This window comes from Pomacea canaliculata, linkage group LG2, assembly GCF_003073045.1.
Source record: "Pomacea canaliculata isolate SZHN2017 linkage group LG2, ASM307304v1, whole genome shotgun sequence".
In the NCBI taxonomy this organism is placed as follows: domain Eukaryota; kingdom Metazoa; phylum Mollusca; class Gastropoda; order Architaenioglossa; family Ampullariidae; genus Pomacea; species Pomacea canaliculata.
In genome coordinates, this window is record NC_037591.1 from 29010826 (window position 1) to 29036197 (window position 25372).

At 42.4% G+C, this 25372-nt stretch overlaps 1 protein-coding gene across 1 annotated transcript in view; it reads left to right on the plus strand.

Moving 5' to 3' along the window:
- LOC112557033 (metabotropic glutamate receptor 2-like) overlaps nucleotides 1-25372 on the plus strand; it is a 125549-nt gene that overhangs the window by 41599 nt on the left and 58578 nt on the right. Inside the window, exon 3 of the mRNA XM_025226599.1 lies at nucleotides 6457-6611. Within this exon, the coding sequence (XP_025082384.1) occupies nucleotides 6457-6611 (155 nt within the window). The remainder of the gene's footprint in view (nucleotides 1-6456; nucleotides 6612-25372) is intronic.

Below are 25372 nucleotides of genomic sequence, written 5' to 3' on the forward strand. Positions count from 1 at the left end.
AACTATTCCAGCAACAGTTCTTGCCTATCGCCTCCTTTGCGATGTTAGGGTTTCTTTTTCTCTCTTCCCCTTCTCTCTATTTTACTTTCTCGTCTTCTGGATGTCGTGGCCTTGCAGGGTAATGTGATTTGTATAATCTCTATACTTTTCACCCTTCTTCCTTCTCTAAACTGCTGTTTGAAGAAAGAAAACCATTTGAAACCATTTTTCATTCGAAAATTTGTTTCGACTTCAGGGAATAGCATCTCGAAAATCCAACGACATTCCAAAAATCAGTTTATTCAAATTTTTTTCTTGTTGATGAAAATATTGCAATCTCTTTGCAGTTTTACTTTTTTTCTTGTATATAGGGAAATGTTGGATGTTTCCATGCAGAAATACGTTCAAATAAATTAGAATAACATTATAAAACATAGTGAGATTGACTATATCCCAATGTGTGACCGTGTGCGTGTCTGCGTGTTCATGTTTTTGTGTTTGCATGATCGTAAATATACTTGAGTGATGTCCTTATTTACTTTTAAAGGTAAATCCCCAAGCACTTCGAGAACCTCGAGAAAGCTGTCTTTAAGACTGGGGGACAATTTCCCTTCATTTCCTGACTAAACCTTATCAAAGACCTGAGACTAAAATAAACTTTGAAGCTTCTACTTAGCTGCTAATCGTTGCAACCTTCCTCCCGACATTTTCTCCGTTCATTCATTGCCAAATATTTAGAGCAGACATTGTACTCATGATTATAGAGAAACCTACCAATGACTGGGTTAATGCTTGGGACATCAGAGGGAGAATGACAAACATCTTCTGCACCAGGGTTTCTTTCTTCTTTGCTCAGCTCTTCATCTCCTGGGTTTCGAGGGAGTCAAGAGGAACATTTATCTTTCGGTTTATTTCAAGCGAAATGCTGCTCCGTGGACTGCATCTGAAATTAGAAGAGGGATTTACCCTAGTTAGCTACTGCTCTTCTGATAAGGACCTTCTCTAATGGGGTGGTTATCCACTTGAAAGTTCTCTTGAACCGTTTTTATGTCGAGGTTTTAAAAGGATTAAAAGCTTACGACTCACAATGATTGATTCGTCAAGCGCTCTTCCTATATTGGGTCACGTGGTTTGCGAATTTCTTGACTATAAACTAACAAGATGTTAAATAAAGGTCAGACTCATGGGTTGCTTTCATTTTCATTTTCCCATCTCTTATTTGCAAAGATTGATGATTTTTTTTTCACAATATTTATTTATGATTTGTTAATGAATCCTTTGACTTTGGATTCTCAAGCGTGTCAATTCTGTCACATTGAAAATAGTTATAACTGTAGACATCTAGATTTTTCAGTTACTTTTTAACTTTTAGCAGTGAAGATGCTCATGTCTCCTGATGTCTATTCAACATGAAAAGTACACCATTCCTTATGATGATGAATTTAAATTCTGATATTCGGTCCAGATAATTACACAGCATAAGAAATGACGCATAGAAATAAATCAACATTTGGACACCATGAAAATTTTCATCTATATGAAATCGCAAAAAAGTGTTTTGTTGCACCGAGGAAACAATCATCTTAGGTAAACAGAAAATTACAATTATTTTCATAACTACCTGACTAAAAAAAATTGAACAAAGAATATTAACAACGAGAAATAGTAGATCTTAAATTAAGAATTTTACGTTCGGGGTCGCAAAAGGTTTTGCATCTTCTGTCCTTTCAAACAGTTGTCTTAAAATGTCACAGGGTGAATTAGACACACGAGAGACGATATGAACCTCTAAGTAACCTGGTTAATCTCCCCTCCACGTTCACGCACTCTTCCAGCCCCGAAATCATTAGAACCCGGCGGCTTCATCTCGCATCCTGTCTGTGTCTAGACAGGACCTCGCCAATATCTCTTGGCCTTTGAACTTCGAACTCTTCTTTTGAATTGAATTTAACCGGCGCGCCAAATTACGACACGTTGACACAGTATGTCTCAACTCTGAGTCATGCTTTACGAACTGAAAAGTGACAATGCTTTTAACTTTCTTGGTTAGTAGCTTTGATGTCCTCCGATCAGAAGGATGTATAGCGAGGATCTGGCGGTCCTGATGGCTTCAGCAGAATACTCTTGGCTCTCTCCTCGATGGAGTGTGCCAGGGAGATGCGCGGTCGTTATTGGGTTGCGACTGATCCAGGATGATACTAGTGATATTGGTCCTAATCATCATCCTGACTCTGGGCTGATATTGGTTGACGAATTCTGTCCAAGCCACACCACAGCTGATACCTGTCCACTAGACATGTTGCCCTGATCGCGAACACGTGGGCACTAGTCCTGGCCAAGATGCCCGCGAGGCAGCGGAACCATGTACACCTGGCTGCAAATACCTGACCAGTCCTTTCATCGAAGGAAGCTCAAGCCCCAAGTTAGGTTGAGCTGCGAGGAAAAGGGCCGCCGAGCTTTTACCAATCGCTTCTCATTGAAGGGTAGTGTTTACCCTTAGTCTCTCCGTCTTCGAAGTAGTTACGGTTTGCGATGCAGATGTCCCCCGGTCTGATACGTTTGAGCCGTTTCCAGTTTGATCGTGGATCTCATCGCATGTCTTACGAGTTCCATGCAATGAGATCCATTTGCATTTGTGATTTGAATGTAACGATATCAACTGCCTGCACTAACTGGTCACTATGTCGATGAATGATCCAGTCCAAGATGTGATCTTTGACTTTCATTCTTAACTAATGCAAATATGTTTGAGGAATGCTTTCGTACTTGTTCGATTTGTGATGAACCTAGAATTCTACCTGTAACATCGCAATACGAATGCCAACGTCTTAATCGTTGCCTTGTGTTCCGAAAACCAGCAAGACAGAACTGAGATCATATTTCATTATTCCATGCACCATTGTTCAGACTGATGAGGCTGCTTTGGACTCTAATGCCTTCAAGGTAAACGTTTCGGCCACCACAAATACAAATACTCAGTGAAGAGCACCATGGAAGGAGATACGAGAGATAAACAGACGATTGGACGCCAACACCAACAAACCCCGCGAAGAACTCGTCCTAGCCTCTCTGCACAGTGTCCATCGCGAGACGGATCGCTCTGTCATGCCTGAGATCCAACGACCAGATTTTTAATCGCAACAACTTTATTATGCGCTTTTGGAGCTGGAAATACTTGCCACCAGACATACCCTTGGACATGATCGGGTATTGAAACACAAAGGTCATCCCTAACGAGAACTGGGGCGTCTTGAGTTCACTCAAGGCACCAAGTTAACTCTTGTAAACACTAGTCACCCACACGAATAGTCAAGGCAGGCTACCTGACATTCCCCAGGTAGTTCGATTCATATCCAACTTTGTCTTACTGCCGAGACACTTTAAATCGAACACCAACAAGGCCCAGACGATGGCACACCCCGGTGGGGACATAAATAACAATCAAAGCCTAGTTTTAAAAAGTCTGAAGTTGAAGCTGATGGTGAAGCACCCAATCCACGAATTTGGTCTGACCTGGACGACCCAGACACCGCGGGAGTCTTTCAGACCCAAAATGGAGGTAAATTTGCCGCCCTAAATGTGATTGATTGTGACGAGGACGAGGATACCCTCTCTGTTAACACGAAAGAGGTGCTCCTGTCCACAGTAGAAGAAACCCTAGAGCTTTCAAAAACAAAGAAACAGCTCTGGGTCCCAACAGAGGTTCTCGACTTTTATGACGGCAAGAGGACCCTGAACGATGAGTGAAAGACCGACCCCTCGACAGCTTCCGAATATCGGGAGGTCAACTGCGATATCAAAAGATGAAGAAAACCAGGAAAAAGGGGGATAGATGACCTGGAGGGAAAGGAGTGATGCCTTTCACTTATTACAGAATTTCTCAAACGACGATCAGCAAAAAAGTTGTCATCGAGGATATCGCTGGCAACTCCTCACAGAAGACGTCTGTACTTAACCAACCGCCTCACACCTATGGCCGAAGAACTGCTTGCGGAGGAGTAGTCAGGCTTCTGAGCAGGCAAGAGCACAGATAACTAGTCGCATCCTGTTAAAAAAACTTCTTTGAATGGTTAGGATCCTCACCATAACTTTATTTACTTAAAGAAGGCTTGGGTCTGCGCTGTGGGACGCCATGCGGAAATACAACACTGAAGAGGGCAATGTCCTAAACATCCATGTGCTGTACACCAGTCCTAGGAGCTCCGTACTCCTTAGTAACCAGGTCAGAGAATTCTTTCCGCCAGTGGCAAATGTTCGCCAAGCCATGTGGCCTCAGTGCTGTTTAACATCTATCTGGGAAAAAAACCACGGAAGACGTTCTCCATTAGTACCACACCTCCCCGTCCATCAGAAGGAGGCCATTAAGTAACCGATGACATCAATCAGATGACAGCAACAATGAGTTACAGGCCCTTAAAAACAAACTCGCCGCCAGCACGAGTATACAAGAGATGGAAATCGCTTCTGACAAGAACAAAGTAATGGCTGCAAATATCTGACAAGAAAACTCAGTGCGGAGTTTCAAGCGTAACGTTGTCTAAGGATATTTGTCGTAGTATCAAAGCAGCGACAGCAGCGATAGCAGACTGAATGAAAGCTAGGATAGCAGAAGTATGAGCTTTGTCACAAAAGTCAAGCTATACATGCTATACATGTCCATAGTCAAAGAGTTGAGAGCAGTGCTGCCCACATTGTATTCTGTAACCAGGACAACCATGCCTCATCGCCTCTTCGCGATCTCCGCTGGCTGCCAGTTCGGGCTCCCAACGAATTCAAGATCCCCATGTTTTGCTGTCGTGTTGTCCATGGCCTTGCCTTGATATATCTGTCTGAGCTTATGTTGCCATACCAGCCTCGCAGGTCAGCTTGCTCGGGTCAAGCCATATTTATCTCTGTACCAAGTGTCAGACTGGAGACGTACGGCCGACCCTCTTTCTCCTTCTTCGGCCCCTGACTTAGTACTTGTAATGGCCTGCCCTGTCTCTCCTCACAACGGAGTCGGTACATGCCTTCCGAACCGGACGGGTGCAGACATTAAGCAGCAAAAACTGGCTTGGTTTGGTCATGTCGCTCGACACGACTCTTTAGCAAAGACACTCACTCCTCCAAGGGTACTTGAAAGGAGGAATTTGTCGCAGTAAGAAAATGGGTTAAGAAACATCAAACCATCATCATCATCATCATCGTCGTTGCAGCAATGAATCTACTGACTTTGCCTTTCTTTCGGCTTGTCTTCTCGTGTGCAGTGAGGCCTGTGTGAAGGGATGTGGGTTAGGGGGAGCTGAGGGTGAAGGCCGTTTACCCGGGTCATGACATCTAGGAAGCGCTTTGCGTGCTGGATGATTCTCTGGAGCCGAGCGGGAGAACTCTCTGCATGAAAACGACTTCATTTGCAATATCCGCCGTCGCGCAGTTTTAGGTCGGCCGATTCGAATTCGAGGCTAGATGATAGACAACACGCGGACATTGATTGGAGGAGCTGACTGGCAAAGTCCGAGTTTCTCGCTTCTCTCTACTCTCCTGAACTCCCTCTCGTTATTTCTCGGGCAGCTGATCCCACTTTCCATCCCGTGGTGTCTGCCTGTCCTCCCTGTCAATGTCGCGTGTAACGTCTCTCTAATCACCTGTGGCTTTTCCTCCCTTCCTGTTTGGTATGATTTTCCCGTCTTTTATACATAACTACTTTGAAAAAAATCAGATAAAGCAAAATCTGTTAAAGCAACATCAGATACAAAATGAACATTTAAAAATGCCGTTAGTGCAACTTGTCAAAAGTGAACTGTAGTCCTAGAGATATTCCGACGGCTTTTCACGACATATTCTCAACATGATCCACGAAAAACATTGTGAACTTCGCTGTAAAATGTAGAAGTAGTCCAAACAATAGTCCAGTAGTGAGCCAGTAGAACAGAGAAATCGGCTTTGCGACGACTACAACAGTCTTGGGCCAGGGGACCAGACGTCGATAACGCCGATGGTGTGCGAAGTACATCAGGTGGTCCAGCTCTGATCTTGCACAGTGGCCAACAGTCTGGCATCTGATTGACTAGCGGGGAGAGACAGCCTGACCTTAAATGCTCATTTGCTCAGCTGAATAGAAAATTCCCTCCATGATGTAAGCTGATTTAAGCTGTTAGCGCTAGAAATTTCAATTAAGTCTTCAGCAGTCGTATTCAAAAAAATTAATGACATTTGAGAATTTCTTTAAGTACATCTGCTCCAACACTGACTCTTCAACACGAGCTTGTTTTTAAATATACGTAAACAGTTGGATATCATAGTTAATAAAACTATTGGTCTCTGTAATTTGTAACAAACGGTCCGACCATCAGCTGAAAAAAACGAACAAACTAACACACGAACATGCCAGACACCCTTCAATTTAAGCAATCAAAGGACTTACGACCGACCGAATGACTTGCTAAACGAGAAAGTCCTGTCTGGAATGTGTTTAAGACTATTTTGTGTGGTCCACAGGGTCTATTACTAGCATCGGCGGTTCCTCCTACAAGTGTCCAGACGGGTCACAGCCAGAAAACGAGGTCAAGATCATCTCGGGTGTGCTGGGGGCGCCCTCTAGCGTGACATCAATACAGGTGCACAATCTCCTGAAGCTCTTCAAGATTCCTCAGGTATGTGACGATCACAAAATGTCTCTCACACACGAAGATATTAGAACACTAAATCCTTCATGTGTGAAGCTATTAGGCTTTGAAAACTAAGCAGTTGTATCATTGCGACATTGTTAGACAAACCTTCTTGTAGTCGTTATTATTTGATTCAAAATAAACTACTTTACAGCCTGAAAAAAACCCCCAGAAATACAGAGCAGTCGACTATAGAGATCAATGATTAAAGTGGATAATTGTAACAAGAAGCTTTTGTGGGAGATAATGTGAAAATTTACTGTTTGCATAATAATGCTGCTGCTGCTGCTGCTGCTGCTGCTGCTGCTGCTGACGATGATGATGATGAGCTCTTGGTAAATAAAATATCAATAGTGACCATCACTTGAAAAGACTCGGAATAACAGAAAAAAAGAACTGTTTAAAGACATGAAAATAAGAAATTAAAGGACGAGCAAAAACGAACAAGCTAAGAAACAACAACAACAACAACAACAAACATTATAAGTGAGGAGGAAGAAGAAAGAGGGATAGAAGATATGCAAGAGGAATAAAGAGAAAGATCTGCTGATTTTTTTTGTGATATGATGACCAGTATTCACCTGCCCTCTTCACCCTGTGCGTGTCCGTTGTAATTAGCTGCTACTTAATGCGTCACGAGGTTTGTGGAGGACTTCCGATCATTAGACGTGTCTGGGCTGGTGCAGTGCACACAGTCCAACGGATCGCCCTACTTCTACAGACTATCTCTGAGCTCGTGTTGCTAGGCTTTGCGTTCAGAGGCAGCAAAACCCAAAGTTGTATCCAGCGATGGTCACGCATATTTCCTTTCATGTGCATGCGTGCGTGTGTGGTGTGTGTGAATCAGCCATCTAGTTTAGCTAACCATCGGACCTCCAGCTCACTGATGAATAAGCTTGAACAAAAATCGACATAAATAAATGGAACAGCAGCTTCATTACCGCAAGCTATGTACCTGTTTATCGTTGATTCCTTAACGCTTGTGTGTTTGTTCGCGCGTATGTACATATTACGCTCGCATATTAGATTAGTATTTCATTCACTATTATGTGGAAATGCAGAAGGAATCTTTTCTATGTATCAAATTTCCTCACTATTTTTAAGTGAAGCATATTCGATGTCTAGAGGCAATCGGAAGTTAAAAGAAAACTCTAAACCGTCTCTAAATATAAGCTGCACACAAGACAGTGACACAGAAGCCACAAATGGACTTTATGTGACTCTCATGTTTAATAGAAATGCACAAAATGGGATGAAATATTTTACTACCGCTATCTGCCGTTTTGTAGTGGTCCAAAATTACACTTTGTGGTACACCTTGTCCACAACTATCTACTGAAAATATAGACTGACACTTCTATACAGGCCTACACATCTTTAAATGCCGCGCACGGTGCAGTGATGCAACCCTATTTATTTATTCAAATTATGACAAGACTCAGGGGGACATGGTGTTTTACACCGAGCCAGCAATAAAGTCTTCATCCCCTCCTATAAACATGTGCTATAAACAAAGAGAAAAACATTATTCCAGAGAGGAGATCTGAAGGTAGGGCATCCGGGTCTCACTGTAGTAGTGACGGGTGGTTGGGGAGAAGCTTCTCTCGGTTGAATTTTTTTTTTAAATCTTCGGACGTAAATTAGGCGACCAAAGGTCACAACCAGGAATCTATTCTGCGCATAGGGAGGACGGTAAGACAGCAATATTAACCAAGACGGCTTAGCTCACATTCATGATAATTAAAAAAAAATTCTTGGTTTCGGTAAGTTAAACTTTAAGTCTTAGAAACTACTTTTAAACATTAGGGGGTGGGGAGAGAGCACGTATCATGAAAAAATTAAACGGACTAATTTCAAACCTGGTTATAAATCAGCCATGAAAAGACCCGACTCAAAAAAAGAAAGAACCGTCTGTTGCCTTACTAGTCACAGTACTACCTACTCATGTCGAAGTTAATACATTCTACATTTTTTATCCTGTGTCTGACACCTCCATTCCTAGAAGGACCCCATGTTGGTGTCTATTTGGAGCAAAGAAAGTGAGGCGGCAGATATTTCCACACACTAGGTGCTCGCAATGTGGACAATCGTCAGACGGAGGGACTCGGGCCCCGGGGCTAACGGACTGCGGGCCGTTGGTGAACGAGCCGCCGAGACGTAAATGCGTCCCTTTGCTCGGAACTGTCTTCCGGTCGGGAGCTTGAGCTGTCTGGCCACTGTTTATGCCGACGTGCACAAACACTATATTCCTATCGGACAAATACCCGATCCTCCACGAGGGTTAGCATCGCTCCTGACAGTGACACCTGTCAGATCCTTGTTGCGTGGATGATGTGGAAGTCGTATCTGAGTGAATTTAGTTAACTTTCATTTGAAAAAGTAGTACTGTAACTTAAATTAGTCGAATAACAACAACAACAACAACAACAACAACAACAACAACAATAATGTGGTGTAAGGTGTAGAGTGGTGAGGTATGATGTGTAGTTTCGTACAACTATTTCCATCGTTTTCTCAGGCGTACAAACGCAAAAAGAAATGAAAGAATGGGGAAAAGAAAGAAAAAAAATAGATGAAAGTCATAATAAAGAAATGAAACAGTGACTAGAAATAAAGAACGCGCGGGTAAATCAGTAAAAAAAAAAGCCATCAAATCGCTCGAGAGTAAGCAGGTGTGCAATCGAGGGAATGAATGAACAAAGAAGTAGGAAGTAAAGGGGTGTTCTTAAAGATAATCTAAAAGCTTCCGATAAAGCTGCGATCAATAGTGGTAATGACTGTTAATTGCTCAGCTTCCAGCATGGGTAATGTACTCAAACGGAAAAATATATAACACAGGCTGCCGCTCTACAGTCTTAAGGGTTCCGAATGTAAGACTTTGGGAGTGATGTAGCCACCAATCAGCATAGCTATTACATTTAGAAGACGAGCTTCACACTATTTAACCCTGTCCATTTTGTTTCTTGACGAGTTCAAAGTCAATGATATCCTAGCTTTGAACAAAATCGAGAAGAAATTACATTTTTTTGGCACAGATAAGCGGTTTTGGAGATACAGTAATGGATAAATCGTTTTCCTCTTTTAAAAGCCAATTGTTTTCTCTAGACTGTATACCATACTCTCAGATTGTCAGTTAATGGGTTAATGAAAGAAATTTGTCAGGATGTAATATTGAAAGCACTCTGCTTTAGACATGTTATATTTTGAGCTTTAATCGAAAGTTAAGCCCTGGTTTCATGAGAGAAATAAATAACAAAAGAGAGGGAAATGGATCAAATAGAAAATTTCAGAAACGGCAAAAGACTTATTCTGTAACCTGCGCCTTTCATGTCTTGCGATTGTCTCGTCTGATCAGCTGAGAAGCACACAAATACTGTCATCAATCGGATTGTCCCTTCGTGATGGTGAGCATCATTTCTGTTCTTTGTGCCATGTGCCAATCGATGACATCAAAAGAAGTACACTGCGAATCATTATCTTACTTGATGTCAGTGCTCTCATTGTCGGCTGTGGACCTTCATTTCCCAGTGTCCCGTCCTGTCCGTGTAGGAATTACAGGCTACATGGGAGAAGAAACAGTTTCCCCTTCATTCTCATGTTTCAGGGATCTGTTGGCGCGAAGACTAGTCATTGGCTATGGTTACAGACGTTCATTTTTTTCTGGGTGTCAAGTATATTGGGATACTTCACTTAATTGCTGTTTCCGTCTGTTAGAAAAGACGTTTGAAAGCAGCGATGGACAGGGGAAGACGAATGGACAGACGGGAGTGTACTGTTCCTCTATCAGTATACAAAGTCACGCCTGGTTTTCTCTCTCAAATCAGAGGGAGCTGTCAAGAGGAATTTGTCAGTGTCCTGTTCTGTTGTTTGTTAAGGAGCATAATCAACAGACTTCTTGACAGGTAGCACGGAGTCAGAGACAGATGGCAATAGAGAAGGAATGAATGGTCATTGCACTTTTCTGGTGAGAAAATTTTTTTACTGGTGTGGTTTTTAGCTCTTGATGATACTTTTTAAAACGATGAACCTATTCTTCAAAAAATAGACAAACATAAGCTTCTTTTTGACCTACCCTCAAGTCATTCAAGTAATCAATCCCGGAAAAAGTTAGCAAGGACTCAGACACCCAGTCTTTGAAGTTCCTTTATCCAGAACAAAATCAAACTTTATGCTCATTCCAAATTCCTCCCTTATTTTTTGTTGAAAAAAAGTAAAAATAAACACCCTGACCTTGTTCCACGAAAAAAAAAAAAAAAAAATTCGTTGAACTGACAAATCTCGTGAGATGCTCTGGGACCAAAGGGGTTTCCTGGAAGGTGGGAAATATAGACAGGCTTTCAGTTCCGTGAAAGGCAGAGGGATTATGAGGACCGCACTGAAGTGGAGGGCTGAGTGATGCAGCTCAACACGCACCAGTGAACAGCACAGGGGGATCGTTACTGGGTGATGCTGTCTCCATTGCTCTTGCACCACTGGTTCTTCTTGTCGTCAAATACTCCTCCTTCTGTCTCTCTCTCTCACACATATTTTTAATAGAGTATAATAACTGCACCTATACCTCCCTGGTCAGTTACTGTTTGTTATTCTTGATTGTATATGATTTGAGCATTGTTGTGTTTTCTCCTCTTCTTTAAGGTAAGGGTACGTGAATTAATTGGTCAATTAATTGTCAATCACACATACACACTTACACACATTGATGTCTCGCTCTGATTCACACCATTACTCCCACTTTTATGTCTTTCGATTTCAAGCTTAGACATTATTTAGAACCGCCATTTGAATATATTTCTAAGCTCCTGATGTACCACTGAGGGGAACAAGCAGCGATGTGAGTTAATGAAGAGTTTGATTATGGCGCTGGCAAGAGATTATTGATCGAATCGATTTTGTTGCGAATCTGGTAAGTATGTATCTTGAAGGGACTATTTCGTTAGAGACTAGGAGCTGGGAACAGATTACTATGAGGTTGAATATAGCAGCTTGGCCTGACAGAACGTCCCTTAATGTCAGACTGGGGCAGAGATTTATTTCCGTCTCATCAGGAAGATTCTGAAGTCGCGAGGTACTCAGCACGCATGCGCGAGCGCATACACGCACGGACAAACACACACACACACACGCATAAGCACATGCGCTAGCAGAAGTGTTGTCTTAACTTTGTTAGGAAAAAGTTTGAAACATTTCATTTTAATTTTTTTTGCGCTTCTACGAGTGTGTAAATTTTACTTTTTATTATTTCCACTTTTAAATTTCTTTTTATATGTAGATCTGACCCTCGGCACGGTGTCAAAGGTGAAATTAGCTGAGGGCCATCTGCCTTGCAAGCGAACATAAGTTTTGGAGATGGAGGAATCAAGGGAATATTCGTGTCAATAGGTTAACAGGAAAATGACATCTACAAACACAAAAATAGGATTCCACTAATCAAGCATGCTGCTGCTCAGACACATCCACTGAACGCCACACAAATTTAAAAAAATTAATTCCTTCGTCGGCGAGAAAACAATTATCTTGGAATTAGTAAGCAAAGCCCAGCAGGACTTTCGGAAAAAAAGGAAAGGGAGAGGAATGCGACAAAAGGATGATAATGGGCGATTCTCGAAGAAGAATTGGCCTTTAACTCGTCCCGAAGCGTGCGTGCCCAGCACGTTGATCCACGTGGGGCACCAGGAGGACCGGTCTCTTCCCGCACGGGACTTCACGAGACTGCCCGACATTTTAACCAATCAGACGCTTATTTTATTTAAATTGCTCACGACTGCTCGGGGTTTTGTCCTGGCTTCGTTACCATAGACATGTATGTATATTGCTCATGACAGAGGCGCTGAGCCGGACAATTGCATTGCCAGTCTGTTGTCCACAGAGTAGGTGTTGTATTAGTGCACTGTACACACTAACGCAATTGTTTAGCTGGTTGCGGCTCGTGGTTGTCGTAAATGTTTATCATCTTTTCGACTGGGTCTGGTGACATGAGGTCTCGAGTGGACATAATCTTCTCCTGGTGCCAGAGATGCTCTGGCAAAGCTTTAATGCTCATGGAACTGTGTAGTAGACCCGCGCACCAACAGCTCTGTTTAAAGAGTGTTGATGACATCAGCTCGCACTCCCGCACGCGCACAGTCTTGTGTCTTGTGTAAAACAGTCGTAAAGGTCATTCTTAACTAGACAAATGTGGACAAACCTTTGACCAAGCTTTGGGAAAGCTTTTGCATAACGGTTATCACTTGACATACATGGTCAAATGTTGAAACATGCCCATTTAAAAGTGCTCGTCGACTTCTGGGAATGAGAAAGTAATGTTTGCAATTGGAAACATGTCTCTAAACGAGATGGAAGTGACATATGCAAGAAAAGGAAGGAAGAAGAAAGAAACAGATCAGGTGTCGGAAACACATGGGGACCTTTATCCTTCTATGATTTTCGATCTTTTTTGCCAAAGCAGCCAACAATCTTCATATAAGCCATGAAACTTATATTTTCAAGACTGAGCCCTCCTTCTTAGAACAAGTGATATCTTAGAACAAATTAATATCTCTGTTATATTTATCAGCTTATCACGAGAGCTGGGCAGTCACGATGTTTACGGGATGATGAAAATAATCCTAACAATTCGATTTATGTCATCATGAAATTCCTGTTTCCTCTTAAATGCCAGAATCTTTATGTTTTACTTGATAAATAAAGACTACGATCAGACAAATGATTTACTGTTCATGTGTCTGGTGTTCACCTTCAGACCGTAATATACATTCAGTGGAAAGACAAGCTGGATTAAAGGACAGAAGCTTTAAACATGAAAATCGCCTTAAAGACCCATTGTATTGAAAAATGTGTTCGAAGAGAATTGGAAAACATGTCTGGACATACTTCAGCATTTTAATCAGAGCTCCGATGTTCCGAACGTTCATCTCATAACCATCGGTTTCTTGACACCCTTAATTTTGATGAACATAGTTATCTGCTGGTTAGGCGTTCGATGACATTTGCCTTGGTTTTACACTTAAATGTGATTTTGCCCTCAGCCATCCCTCAGTGTCTTAACCACCATGGCGGTCTCCACCCGCCTGCATTCTGTCATCTAGCCACACGGCAAGCGGGACACGAAGATGCGATGAAAGCCAGAGGTTAAAAAGCAGAACGATCGTGATCAACGACTTTTTAAGGTCAAGGTATGACCTGCCGTGCTCGCATCTATTTCTGCCCAGCACTCGGAATAGGATGCTCTCCGCGCCAGGACATTCATTTCTAACACCAGGGGTTAAAGGTCGTCCTCGTCCCAGGCAGCCTTGGCCCCTCTGCTCCGAGCTCCTTCCGCCCGATGAGCTGCAAGAGATCGCCATGTTTTCATCAACAATGTCCTGGCGTCGATGTAGTGGTGTGGGGGGGAGCTCCCTGCTCCTCATCCTTGGCCTGCCATCGATCTCTGTTATAGCTAACTACTGGCCTGTCGATACGTGCCACGTGTAACTGCGTGATTCACGAGGCTGACAATACATTCAACACCAGGAGAATGCGTGGCATTGGTAAAGACAGACCATCGACTGCATGGTCCAGGGAGGTTACTCTCTCAGAATGCTACTCCTGTTGTTTACATCCATCCAGTAGCAATATAGTTGTATTATAGCGATATCATAGTGGTGATGTAATGGTAGTAGATTGTAGGTCGATAATTAGGTATTAAGATTACTTTTCTTCGAGATGAAGAATTAAGAAATCAGTTTTACATGCATGTACTTGGACATGTCAGCACAGTGTGATTTGAACGCAGCAATAAAAACGATAATATTTTAAAGCTTTCTCTTTGACTTAGATATAAGTTGTGATTCTCCATTGGTCCTGGTTGGCTGGACTGGACAGCAACGACGATGTCTTGGCATCTCTTCGAATTTTATAAATGTTATCAATGAAAAAATGTTTATTTAAAAGAACTTAAAAGCTGTATCTAGACAAGCAAACACAGACCGGTTTCTTATCTCTTCCTCCCTTTCTCTTTTTCTCTCGCACGAGCACACACACACACAGAGGGAACCGCGTAGGTTTGCTTAGTTTTCTTACACGTCCGAGCTCTGATAGCCTCGGGCGTCAATCTGTCGAGAGAAGATCAATCACATTGTTAACGAAGTTTATCGCCATTTTATTTCACCAAACACCTCCCGTGTGTGTGTGTTTCCAAACAGCCCCTGCAGACTTTCTGTACCCAGTCCATGCTCGTCACGTGGCACTTTATCAACACTCCAGCGCCCTTAATACCTTTCTGTCGACGCCAAGGCTTAGGGGGATTGCTTCCCATTGTGTTCCAGAATTACAGGATTGTCTCCCGCTCATATAAAATACAAAACTGGCTTGTTACATTATGAGTGCAGATCTCGCCTGGTGAATTCATCATCTAATGATCCGGGATGGTGAGCGCACAGGGACCGAGAACCCTTCCCCACCCCACGCCACCGAGAGAAAAGAAGCGCGGAAGAGCGTGTCTTTACATTTCTCTTTTTTCACTCTCCCCTCGATTATCCAGCGCTTATCTGCCCCTTTCATCACCGGTCCCCCAACATCGCGAATCCTATTTCACAAATTCCTTATGTTTCTCATATTTTCATCAGTGTTTCGAGAAATGTGATGAGTTACAAACCTCCAATCTTCTTACAACAGTCTGAGATTTGCGTCTAGACAGCAGGAACGTCTGGAAAATATACTATTTCGAAAAATCCGCAGACGAGAGTTCATCTTTTTTGCCCAGAAGCGTCATCTTCAGGTCTTTTTGTCGAGTTTGGCTGCTGAACTGAACTACAGACTGCAAGGAGCAGTCCACATATCTGTATCTGGATATTATGGCATTCGTCCTCGTGTGGCTCAGTTAGCAAAATGTCTTGCAAATAATCTTATGTGGCAGTGCTGCTTGGCCAGCCAAGGAAAAACAGAGTCAGTTTAATGTTTTTGGCCAAAATTTGTTGGATCTATATAAAAATGCGTTGATTGAATAAATATTTTTTTAAATTAGCATGATACGTATTGCAGTATTTAAAGATGCAACATTTTTCTCAGAGAGGTCTCCAGCTGTACAGATCTCGAAGTTTCATGTTTTAAAGTTAAAATGCTTTTCTTGAGCTCCTAACCAAGTTTAACCGATCTGTATCCGTGTTCTTCAGTGTGTCCAATACAGTGGAAAAGCTAAGAAGTATTCAGCTAAAAATTACTGGTGAGTTGTAACCGCAAATGAATTTTCGAGTGAAGAAATGATAATCACATGCATGTATGTTTCCGCCACATCATTGCTTGCGAGGTAGTCTCACTGTAACTACCAAGCAACTCTCACGTAGGATCCATTCTTACTCTTAAAAATTGGATGTTATTTGCTATGGCGTCGATGACTTCCATTTGTCAAGAAATTGGGGAATAAATCATTTAACAAGTTTATTGAATAGGATGCTTACATCGGAATTGGACGGACATAAATTTCCCTTTTTTTTAAACCTCTACCGAATCAACAGCATCATCACACGTACAGAATGATAAGGGTGGCGATAGAGAATTGTGAATGACTGGCGATGAAAGTGTAATGGTGCCGCTGTTATTATGTTGACGAGAGAGAAGCCAGCTTAGATAAAAATGTAGACGTAATTACAGTTGAGCTCCGCCCGCCAGGCAACCCTCGGAGAACCCATCTTTTTCTCAACAGTTTTCTCTAAAAGCATTCTTATTTCCTCTACCCTTAAGTGTCTCTCACATTTAAGTCTGCGACTTTTTTGCTGCCACATCCCACAAAAATTAGACAAACGCGCATTTGAAAAGTAGTCTGACTGATAGGTGGATGGATTGTTAGACCAGTACATGGACGAATAAAGGGATGGATAACATCAATCGATTGATTTATTAATATTAAAAAGTGAACATATTTAGCTTTAAATTTAAATTCTCTCCTCGGAGAACCCACGCTGTTCATCAGAAGAACCTAAGCAAAGCAAGAGGTTGTGTCTAAGAAGTGAGATAAATGATGGAGGTATACAATGTGGATAATGTAGCTAAAAATGAGGAAATCGGGAAGGTTTTCACCAATCGGTGCTGTTTGTGCGTGGTTATTTGAAAAAATTATTGCAAATCACAGAGACCGGAGGAGTTGGAAAGCATGTGGCTCCCTCTGACGCCCTTTGCAATGTGCCAGGACTTCCGAAAAAGTTCGCGATTCGCGAGGATCGATCGAAAAGCCTTCCTGAAATCCAGAACTTCTCGCCAGACCTTTGCGAATCATTACCAGCTGTCAGGTAGGAGACAGTCGAGCGTGAAATGACAGTTTGACAGAAGTGATATAGACGGAAACGAGGATGTGTTGCACACCAAGAAATAATAAAAAAAAAAAAGAAAGAAAAAAAAGGGAAAGAAGAAAATCATTTCTTGTCACACTGGAAAATTCTGGGATGAACATGGTCGGTAAAAGGGCTTTGACTATACTAAGAGAATAAGGGTCGGATGAAGATGTCAGCCATGAAAGCATCCTTTACATCGAGGAATGATACGGTGTAGCGAGACGCACGTACTAAAGACTTTGCCACGTGACATGTCGAGGTGCCGATCGCTGGAACAAATTAAAAAAGGAGATGGAAGCTCCGAACACAACTCAAACAGTTGGGTGAGGAGATGGACATCACATGGAGTCATAATGTTCTCACTAATGTAAGCAGGAGCCTTGCTTTTACTCGCACAAGATGGTTGCCCCCTTGTCTGACATGATCCATTGTCATGGCGGGCATCAGTAGATGGAGGTAGCCTCTGATTTTCGCTTCTGGAGTCAAGACGGTGCTAGGATTGCACAAATATTGAAATCAATTATATAGAAGTACATGTAGTGCATGTGGTTAAGGCTTTTGTTGTGTTTAGAAAATCATACTACTTTATCCACGCTGCTGTGGTCCTCTTCTCTCGCCTTGAGAGCATGCACTCAAGAAACATTCTATCTTGCCAAAGATTATGTAAAAAGCCTGTTCGCGATTCTTCGGGATAATTTATAGCATGGGGTGACATCAAAAAGAGTAGACTTTTCTTACTGTGAACGATCGATGTGTAATAGCTTCTTTCTCTTACCCCAACGAACGGGTTGCTTACTGGTGAGGCCTGACTCAGTGCAGTGGCAAATGGCGGCACAGTGGTTGATAGCCGAGACCTGAAGAAATGTTTTGAAAAGGGAGTAAGGTCAGTTACATGCAAAAAGGAGAAAATGAATGTAGCATAACTTTTGCTGAGTTTGTGATTGTCTGCTTGAAGTTAGTACAAGAAAAGTTTAGCGGTTTTGAAAAAAAGAAAGATGGATAGATAGAGAAAGAAGAAGTGAGGTATACCAATAAAGAATGCGGAAAAATGAAATATTTAAACATATTTAAACTCTGCAGTGTAGTAAAATCATCTGAATTATGTTTCTTAGTTGTAGAGAAACAACGAACTTCCAGAGCAACAAACAAACAAATAAACAATCAATCAATCAAACAAACAAACAAACAAACATATTTGTACATGAATACATATATATTTGTTTATTTAAAAAAACTGATTCTTGTATTTCAAACTTTTTTATTTATCTGTCTGTTATTTGTTTAGATACAGACCTTTGCTGGGTTGTATCATATTTGCCTTTCTTTGTGTATCTCTGTATTTATGTCTCTGTGTGTGCATTTCTGCACACTGTGTGTGTGTGTGCATCTCTGCTTTTCTGCAATTTATTTGTAACTGTGTGCGCATTTGTACTAGCTTGTCTTCTGTATTATTGTCTCTGTTTGTCTCTTCTGGTCTCTAATTTGTCTGGCTCCTTTTTACCTCTACTGGTCTGTTTGCTGTTTGTCTCTGTGTGCACACATCTGGCTGTCTCTTCACGTCTTCCGTAGTCTGCACTGCGCATGTCAACAACACTTCCCTCAAACGTCTGAGAGCTAATAATGGGACGGAATGAAGAAATCAAGAAAAATGAGTTTATGTAAAGCTCGTCTCATCTGTTAGCCTACGTGTCCAACATTCCTAAATGTAGATCATAAAGAGGTGGCCGCTACTGCCCTCTAGAAGAGACTCCGTGTACCCTCTCTTTGCTCCGTGGCTTTCACTTCATCTCCGAGGTGCTTTGATGAATAGCCAGGGTGATTAATCTTCATCCTCCCTTCTTGCTGTCCGCAGCTCGCCATCTAAAAGCATTTGAATCGGCTTTTGCCGGATAATTTCACTTTTAGCTCGCCGAGATCCGCAGGAAATATTCCGTGGCCTGCGCTAAATTTGAAAGTAGACGTCTCGCCATAGTCACACATTTTCTCTCCTCCTAGAAAGAGGCTCCCGCATAGTCAAGGGCAATCGAAAACTCCTTTTTCTTCTTAAGTGGAAAGAAGATAATTCATCACTCATAGTTTGTCCCCAGCTCACAACGACCTGTGTGTAGGGAATAGAGAGCAGGCTGGGTTGTGGTAGTGACAGTGGCTGCCAAGAGAATGGTGACTGTGCCAGGCTGATAAAACCATTTAGAAACAGACTTTTACAATAATGAAAAGATAGAAAGATGTTAGAAAATAGGTTCTTAAGAAAAAAATGGAGCATGTTGTTGCTTATTTTTCTTACTCTTTTGTTCACGAAAACTTCTTTTATATTGTTTGGTATAGTGTCATTATTTTCTAAAGTTCACTTGACTTCAGAATTTCTGCTATTTCAGAAATGACATTTATATCGTTTGGCCAATGTATACAAACGGAAACTGGTTCGTGAATTCTATACTGAAATGCAATCCTTTTACTCTACTCCTTTAGGACAAAGACCGATTGCTGACTGGGTAGCGATATTAAAATTCCTACAGTCTCTTCTGATTTCACTGATACAGATTTCAACCTTTTGTGTTCCTGAAACTTGATACAGCGCAGTGGAAGGGAGTCCTACAGTGCTTTTTTGGACCAGGAAGACTGATCCACATTTCTGTTGATGGTCATGAGTGGGAGAAATGGTTTTTAAGTCGTCGGGAGCTCGAGAACCTGAGGTGTGCCGGCACACTCCTTCGACTGTAAACACACGCAATATCTCAAAATGGACTCAGATAAAGCCCTGACATCAAAAACAATATATGGCTGACTGGACACGGTGCAGTTTGAGAAACAGCCAGTAGAAAACAAGTTCACAGCTTGAGAGAAAAAAACTTTGTTGAAGTGGGAACCACTTTGCACGAGCGGCACGTCGCAGCATATCTGTCTTGATCCTTTATAGAACCTTCTGGCTTCTTCTTTGTTCAGCTTCTTTGCCTATCCTGAATAGTAAGAAGACTGTTCTCAAATGAGGACAGCGCAGGCTCCCTGATCTCAAAAAGTCCGTCGAGGAGGAAACAGACCTCAGGATGATTACCCGGTCTCATGCCGCACACCAGACACGGCTCTCATCCCATAAAAATCTTTAAACAACAAAACTGGTATTATACTTTTGTCTATCTGTCTATCCAGTAGACTCCTCTTCACCGTGCCTGATTGTCTACTTTTATCTCTTTTTAACCACAGACACGCCTGTAGCCGAGAATGGCGCTGAACAGCAGAACCTGAAGAGCCAATTTCGAAGCCAGGGAATGATAAGTAGCAATGACAGTAGAGGAGGGGAAGGTGGGGTAGCCAGAGGGCTTCTGGATCTGGTATAAGAAATTATCTACGTAACAGGAAATATATTGATCAGCATCATCTTAGGCAATACTAAGCGGCTCATGCCGACAGCCATGGCCAATGCTACTCTCCATCCAGCTCTATTCTTTCTTTTTAAAATTACTCCTTTCACTGCTGAGGTATTGTCATTATGTGGTCTCAGAAAATTGTGATTATAGAAAATTGGGGTGTAAGCTATGAGAGTGGGATGAACAGACAGTCATTAATCGCGCTTCCGTTGAATAGATATTTTTGATTTGTGTGTCTGCGAGTGTGTGCGTGTGTGGAATAAGACAATAAAGAGAGCAGAAACGGAAATAATAATGAACCCAGACAAAGGGACTAGGTAGACAGATTCATAGAGACAGGTATGAAGCCGGTGTCTTTTACCACACGTACAGTACATCTCTTCTTGAATAAGTCATTTCTGTATGTATTTGAGTTTATATCTCCTTCATTTAAAATGGAGTACAATAAATTACAGTTCTATGATTTTCATCCCATAGAAGGCAAGTATCTCACATTTTTATTTATTAATAATAAATGCATCCTAATTTAATGAAACATCTCATCTCCTTCTATTCCAGGTATTTTCTCTCAATAAAAGGCAGATATCTCATCTCGCCTTAAGGCAATTTTCTCAATTAGAGGCAAGCATCTGATTTCTTCTCGTTCTAGATATTTTTCTTGAATAAAAGGCGAGTATCTCTTTTTACTCTTTGAATAAAAGCAAGTATTTCGTGTATCCTTCATAAAAGAAGAGTATCTGACCTCATTATTCTAGATACTTCGTCAATGAAAGGAGAGTATCTCATCTCTCGTGCGATGAATGCGCGCGCCGGAAATCTCCAACCGATTCGCACAAACGTTTTGAAAAAATAAATGAAGCAGCCATCACGGCTATTCGGAAGAAGTCTACAGCTGTGAACACGTGATGTGCGGCTTGCCCCGAGGGTCCGTCGGAAGCAATTATCTATAGTGCACCTTTCTCAGACAGGCAGAAGGGGAGAGAAGAAAAATCTTCTATCCGGTCACGAGTTGTCGGAACATTTTCGCAGCCACTGCCACTGCTGCTCTTTTTTTTGACAGAACCGTTGAGATCTTCCTCAGACTTCCCAGTCTCTTCTCCTCACATCTGCCTTTCTGTACAGCTTTATTTTCACAGGTGCTGGAAAAGAGACTGGAATCTAGTAGTACTTTTCCGTGATGACAATTGTATAAACAATATCAGGAAGATTGATGGATTGAAGAGAATGGATGTAAGTTGGAGTAAGTTAGCGGGATTAAAATTGGATTAAAAAGACAAATGCTATCTGTATAAAAAGACTTAATTGGATAAAAAGAAATGATACTAATTGGATGAGTAGACAGAGTATTAACTGAAAGGTGAGACAGAGTGATGAATGTACAGATGACACGGAATAGTAGTTGGACAAATCATTAAGGAGGCTAGCAAACTACACACGTGGGATACGAGTTGAATAAAGTTTTTGCCTTTAGATTTTTTTGCCCCCCACGCTGGCAATCCTTCAGTCCTTGCCTTTTCCATTTCTTGTCCTCTGTTGTCCGCCTCTACCACCACCACGACCACCACCATCCTCAACACCACGCCGACCTTGATGGTGTACCACCCATGAAGCCAGGCCAGGACCGTCCTTTGGCACAACCGTCAATCACGTGGCCGTCTGCCGCACCCAGCAGAGTGACGAATATCTTAACCTGTAGAGAAGGAGGGGGTAGCATGCTTGCCTTCTACCCTACATCTGTTTTATGGCTTTTGTGATGAGGTCCTCCGTGCCACAAGGGCACCAATACAACTGTAAACAGGGCAAGCAAGCGTTAGTTGACTAAGCCATCCACTGCTCTTCAGGGAATTAGCTCTGCACTGTAACCGTACAGTTCAAGTTACTTAAAATAAGAACAGGAATTTGAACAGTTAACGGTTTCTGTTTTGACAAGCGTCCTCCTTCTCTTTTCCTCCACCTCTCCTCCACCCTTCGTGATGTCTCTGTCTTTTGTCGCCTGCCAGTGAAGTTTGGGCAACGAAACAACATACTGGTTATCTCTGAAACAAAGAGCTTTGAAAATAACATCTTAAAGGCCAAGCTACAAAAATACATATCGAACCCTTAAAAAGACAATCCGGAGTTCATATCAAGAGTTCACTATAGACAGGCGTCTTTAGGATGGGAAAAATGTATCGTTCCTTCGCAAGCACTTTTAAACGTGTTTGCCGTGGCGATACTGCAAAACTATGTTCCAAGCAAACCCTTTTATGCCGCTCGGGTAATTTTCAATCAAACCTTGTTGGAAAGCCCCACCCACACCCCACACCCCCTCAGCCTGCCATGATCCGGTTTCAGGAAAAGAAAAAAAGCAAGAAAAAAAACTGACGAGGCGAGAATGGAAGGCAGTGTGGCTGTTTTATTTATTTAAAAGCCATCAAAATAATGCTCTCGGTCGAACTGGCGAAGCTCCTGCGCCAATCCATTAGCTCACATGTTTGAAGACGGAAGTCTGTAGCGATCGAAGCTGTCACAGGATGCCCTCGTCTTACCCTTCATCCGCCCTCCTCCTCTGGTCCTCGCCACTCTGTACAGATGGAGGCCATGCGAGTCGTCGTGCGCCAATGCCCATATCTCTTAATCAAGACTTATTATCTTAAGATATGCGGATGAGGCTTTAAGTATTCTCCACGCACACGCGCAGTGCAGGTCGATAGCTTTGATAATATCGGAAATCTTTCGACCTGATGTTCCCCGTTGTCATCGTTTCTGGAAGATGGATGATATTTTAAACTTCACTGAAAATTATAGTGGTAATGAAAACGATGATTCCAGCTCATTAATACATGCACTTCATCATGTATTGAAAGAGAAAAAGTTCTATGACACTTGTATGCCAATAAATATTTTCAACAACAATTATTTTGTTAAATTTTCATAAATTTGCTCTAAAATCGTTAGAATACAGCAAGAGACCACCTCATCATAAAAAACCATGTTTTATTTTTTTGTTGTTTTGAACAAACTTCTATTCTATATCTTTACTGTAAAGAACTCTCAGCAAAGATTCCTTTCATCGGCATTCACCTGCCATTTCGATAACTCCCTTGTCATCAGCCGTCAACATCGCAGCGCTAATTGCAGAACTCGTGTTTAGGCTTTGTCTACGAATTGTTCATTAAGTTTATTTATTTATACCGACACATTTCGTCTCTCCTCCTTTTTATCTTCCCGTCTCCAGGGAATCAACCCATCTCGGCCACTCGCGGAAACATGAGATTGTCTACTCCTTTCGTTATCCTTGCCACCAGGGTGTCATGAGCAGACGGCAGACGCTCGGAGGTGTGGGCAGTCGTCAGGAGGGTCACTTGCGGGATTTGCGTCCTCCGTTTCGCACGTTTTGGCTGGTGAACATCCGACAGAATGACGGCTAGGGGATTCCACTCTCAGTTCATGATGTCAGAACTCGGCATGCGCACACAGCTACTTCCGCTCGACTCGCGTCATCTTTTTTAGGGCGTGAGAGGGCGAGAGGTCGTCTGGTCAGTGTGTGTGTGCGCGCGCGCGAGTGGAATGGAGGGTGGGTTAGATATAGTTTCACGTCGACGCTTCTCTTGAGGGAAATCATCTGTACTTACTGGCTATTTCGATGTCCAGGAAATGCTCTAGCGGGCCATTGTTTCCCGACTGTAGGTTTGGGTGATTACCTTTAATATTGCCTGCTGGACGATGGTACGTTACTCCATTACATGGATGTTCATCTGTAGCACTTCATTACAAGAGGTCTTTCTTATTGCATCCTCCTCCTCCTCATCATCATCATCTTTTCCATTTCTTCATCCACATCTTCCTTTTCCTTCGTCTTTTATTTTTTAGGCCTCTTAAAGTCCAAAAGTCCCTTGATATTGGTCAGAACATTTCGTCGGTACCACTTGCATTCCCTACTGACAACATTTCCCGCATTTTTCGTTGTTCTTGTTTTTTTCAGCCCCATTAAAGAAAAAAAAAAACAACAACCGACGCCTCGATATGTTTCTTCGCCTATCGGGTTCTCTAGGGAGCATGCTGCCAACTTATTCCATCTCATTTGCGTGCCCATTCTTTCGCCACCCTGGGTTTCATTACCTAGGATACACAACAGGGTATTTTACAAACGAGGACATTTCCCGGGGTTGGTGAGAAGCCATTTCAGCCGAGCCTGAGCCGAGCCTGAGCCGAGCAGCAAAGTTTCTCTTGCTAAGGATGCGATAGAAAGCCGCGTCATTAGGCAGAGTGAGTACTCCGGGCTGACCGCTCCTTGCTTTGTTTCCCACGAGCAGCAGAAGAAGACAGTTGTTAGTAAACACAAGCACCGAGTGAGCAGGTAGTCGCTGTCGTCCATGGCAACATGGACAATAACCGAGAGCTGCGCTGTGACAGCTGGGAAAGCGGAGAGTCGAGTGGTTACAGCATTCAAGTTCGATACTCGTAGGGTCCAGAATACATTACTGCCTGGGAAGTGCAGGACATCTGAATGCTGTTGTGTTTCCAGCCGATGGAATGCCTCCAACATGTCCTGCAGCTGCGTGTCCAACCAACGCAGCAAGTGCTGACAGGGATTTGGACATTACCGCCGTCACTGTGCAGCTGCAGCTGGTGACCGTACAGCTGTCCATCTTTATTGTACAACTGCTGGCTGTGATGCCAAGAGATCAACACCTTATGCTAAATATGCTAAAATTGCTGAAAAATTGTTTCTTAATGTAAATTTCTCCCTTATTTCATCAAACAGTCGGGCAGTCCCAGGATCGATGAACAGAAGAAAAGAAGAGATGGAAGAATCTAGAATATTCTTGGCCTCAAAGTGCATAATCCAATATTCTTTTGTATTTTTTTGTCTGGCTTTTAGGTCTAATTCTGTAGCACTAAAATAAGATTTTCTGGCGGGAAAGCAGGCAATTCTGTGAAAAATCATTCGGTAACATCATGCTAATCTGACTTTAAACAGCGCGATCACTTTCAGAAAAAAATCTTCTGATCTACTTTTCAGAACTGCGCACGTGCGAGCGAAATGAAACTGGCAAAATGAAGCCATAGCGACCTCACCTTTTCTCAGCCCCAT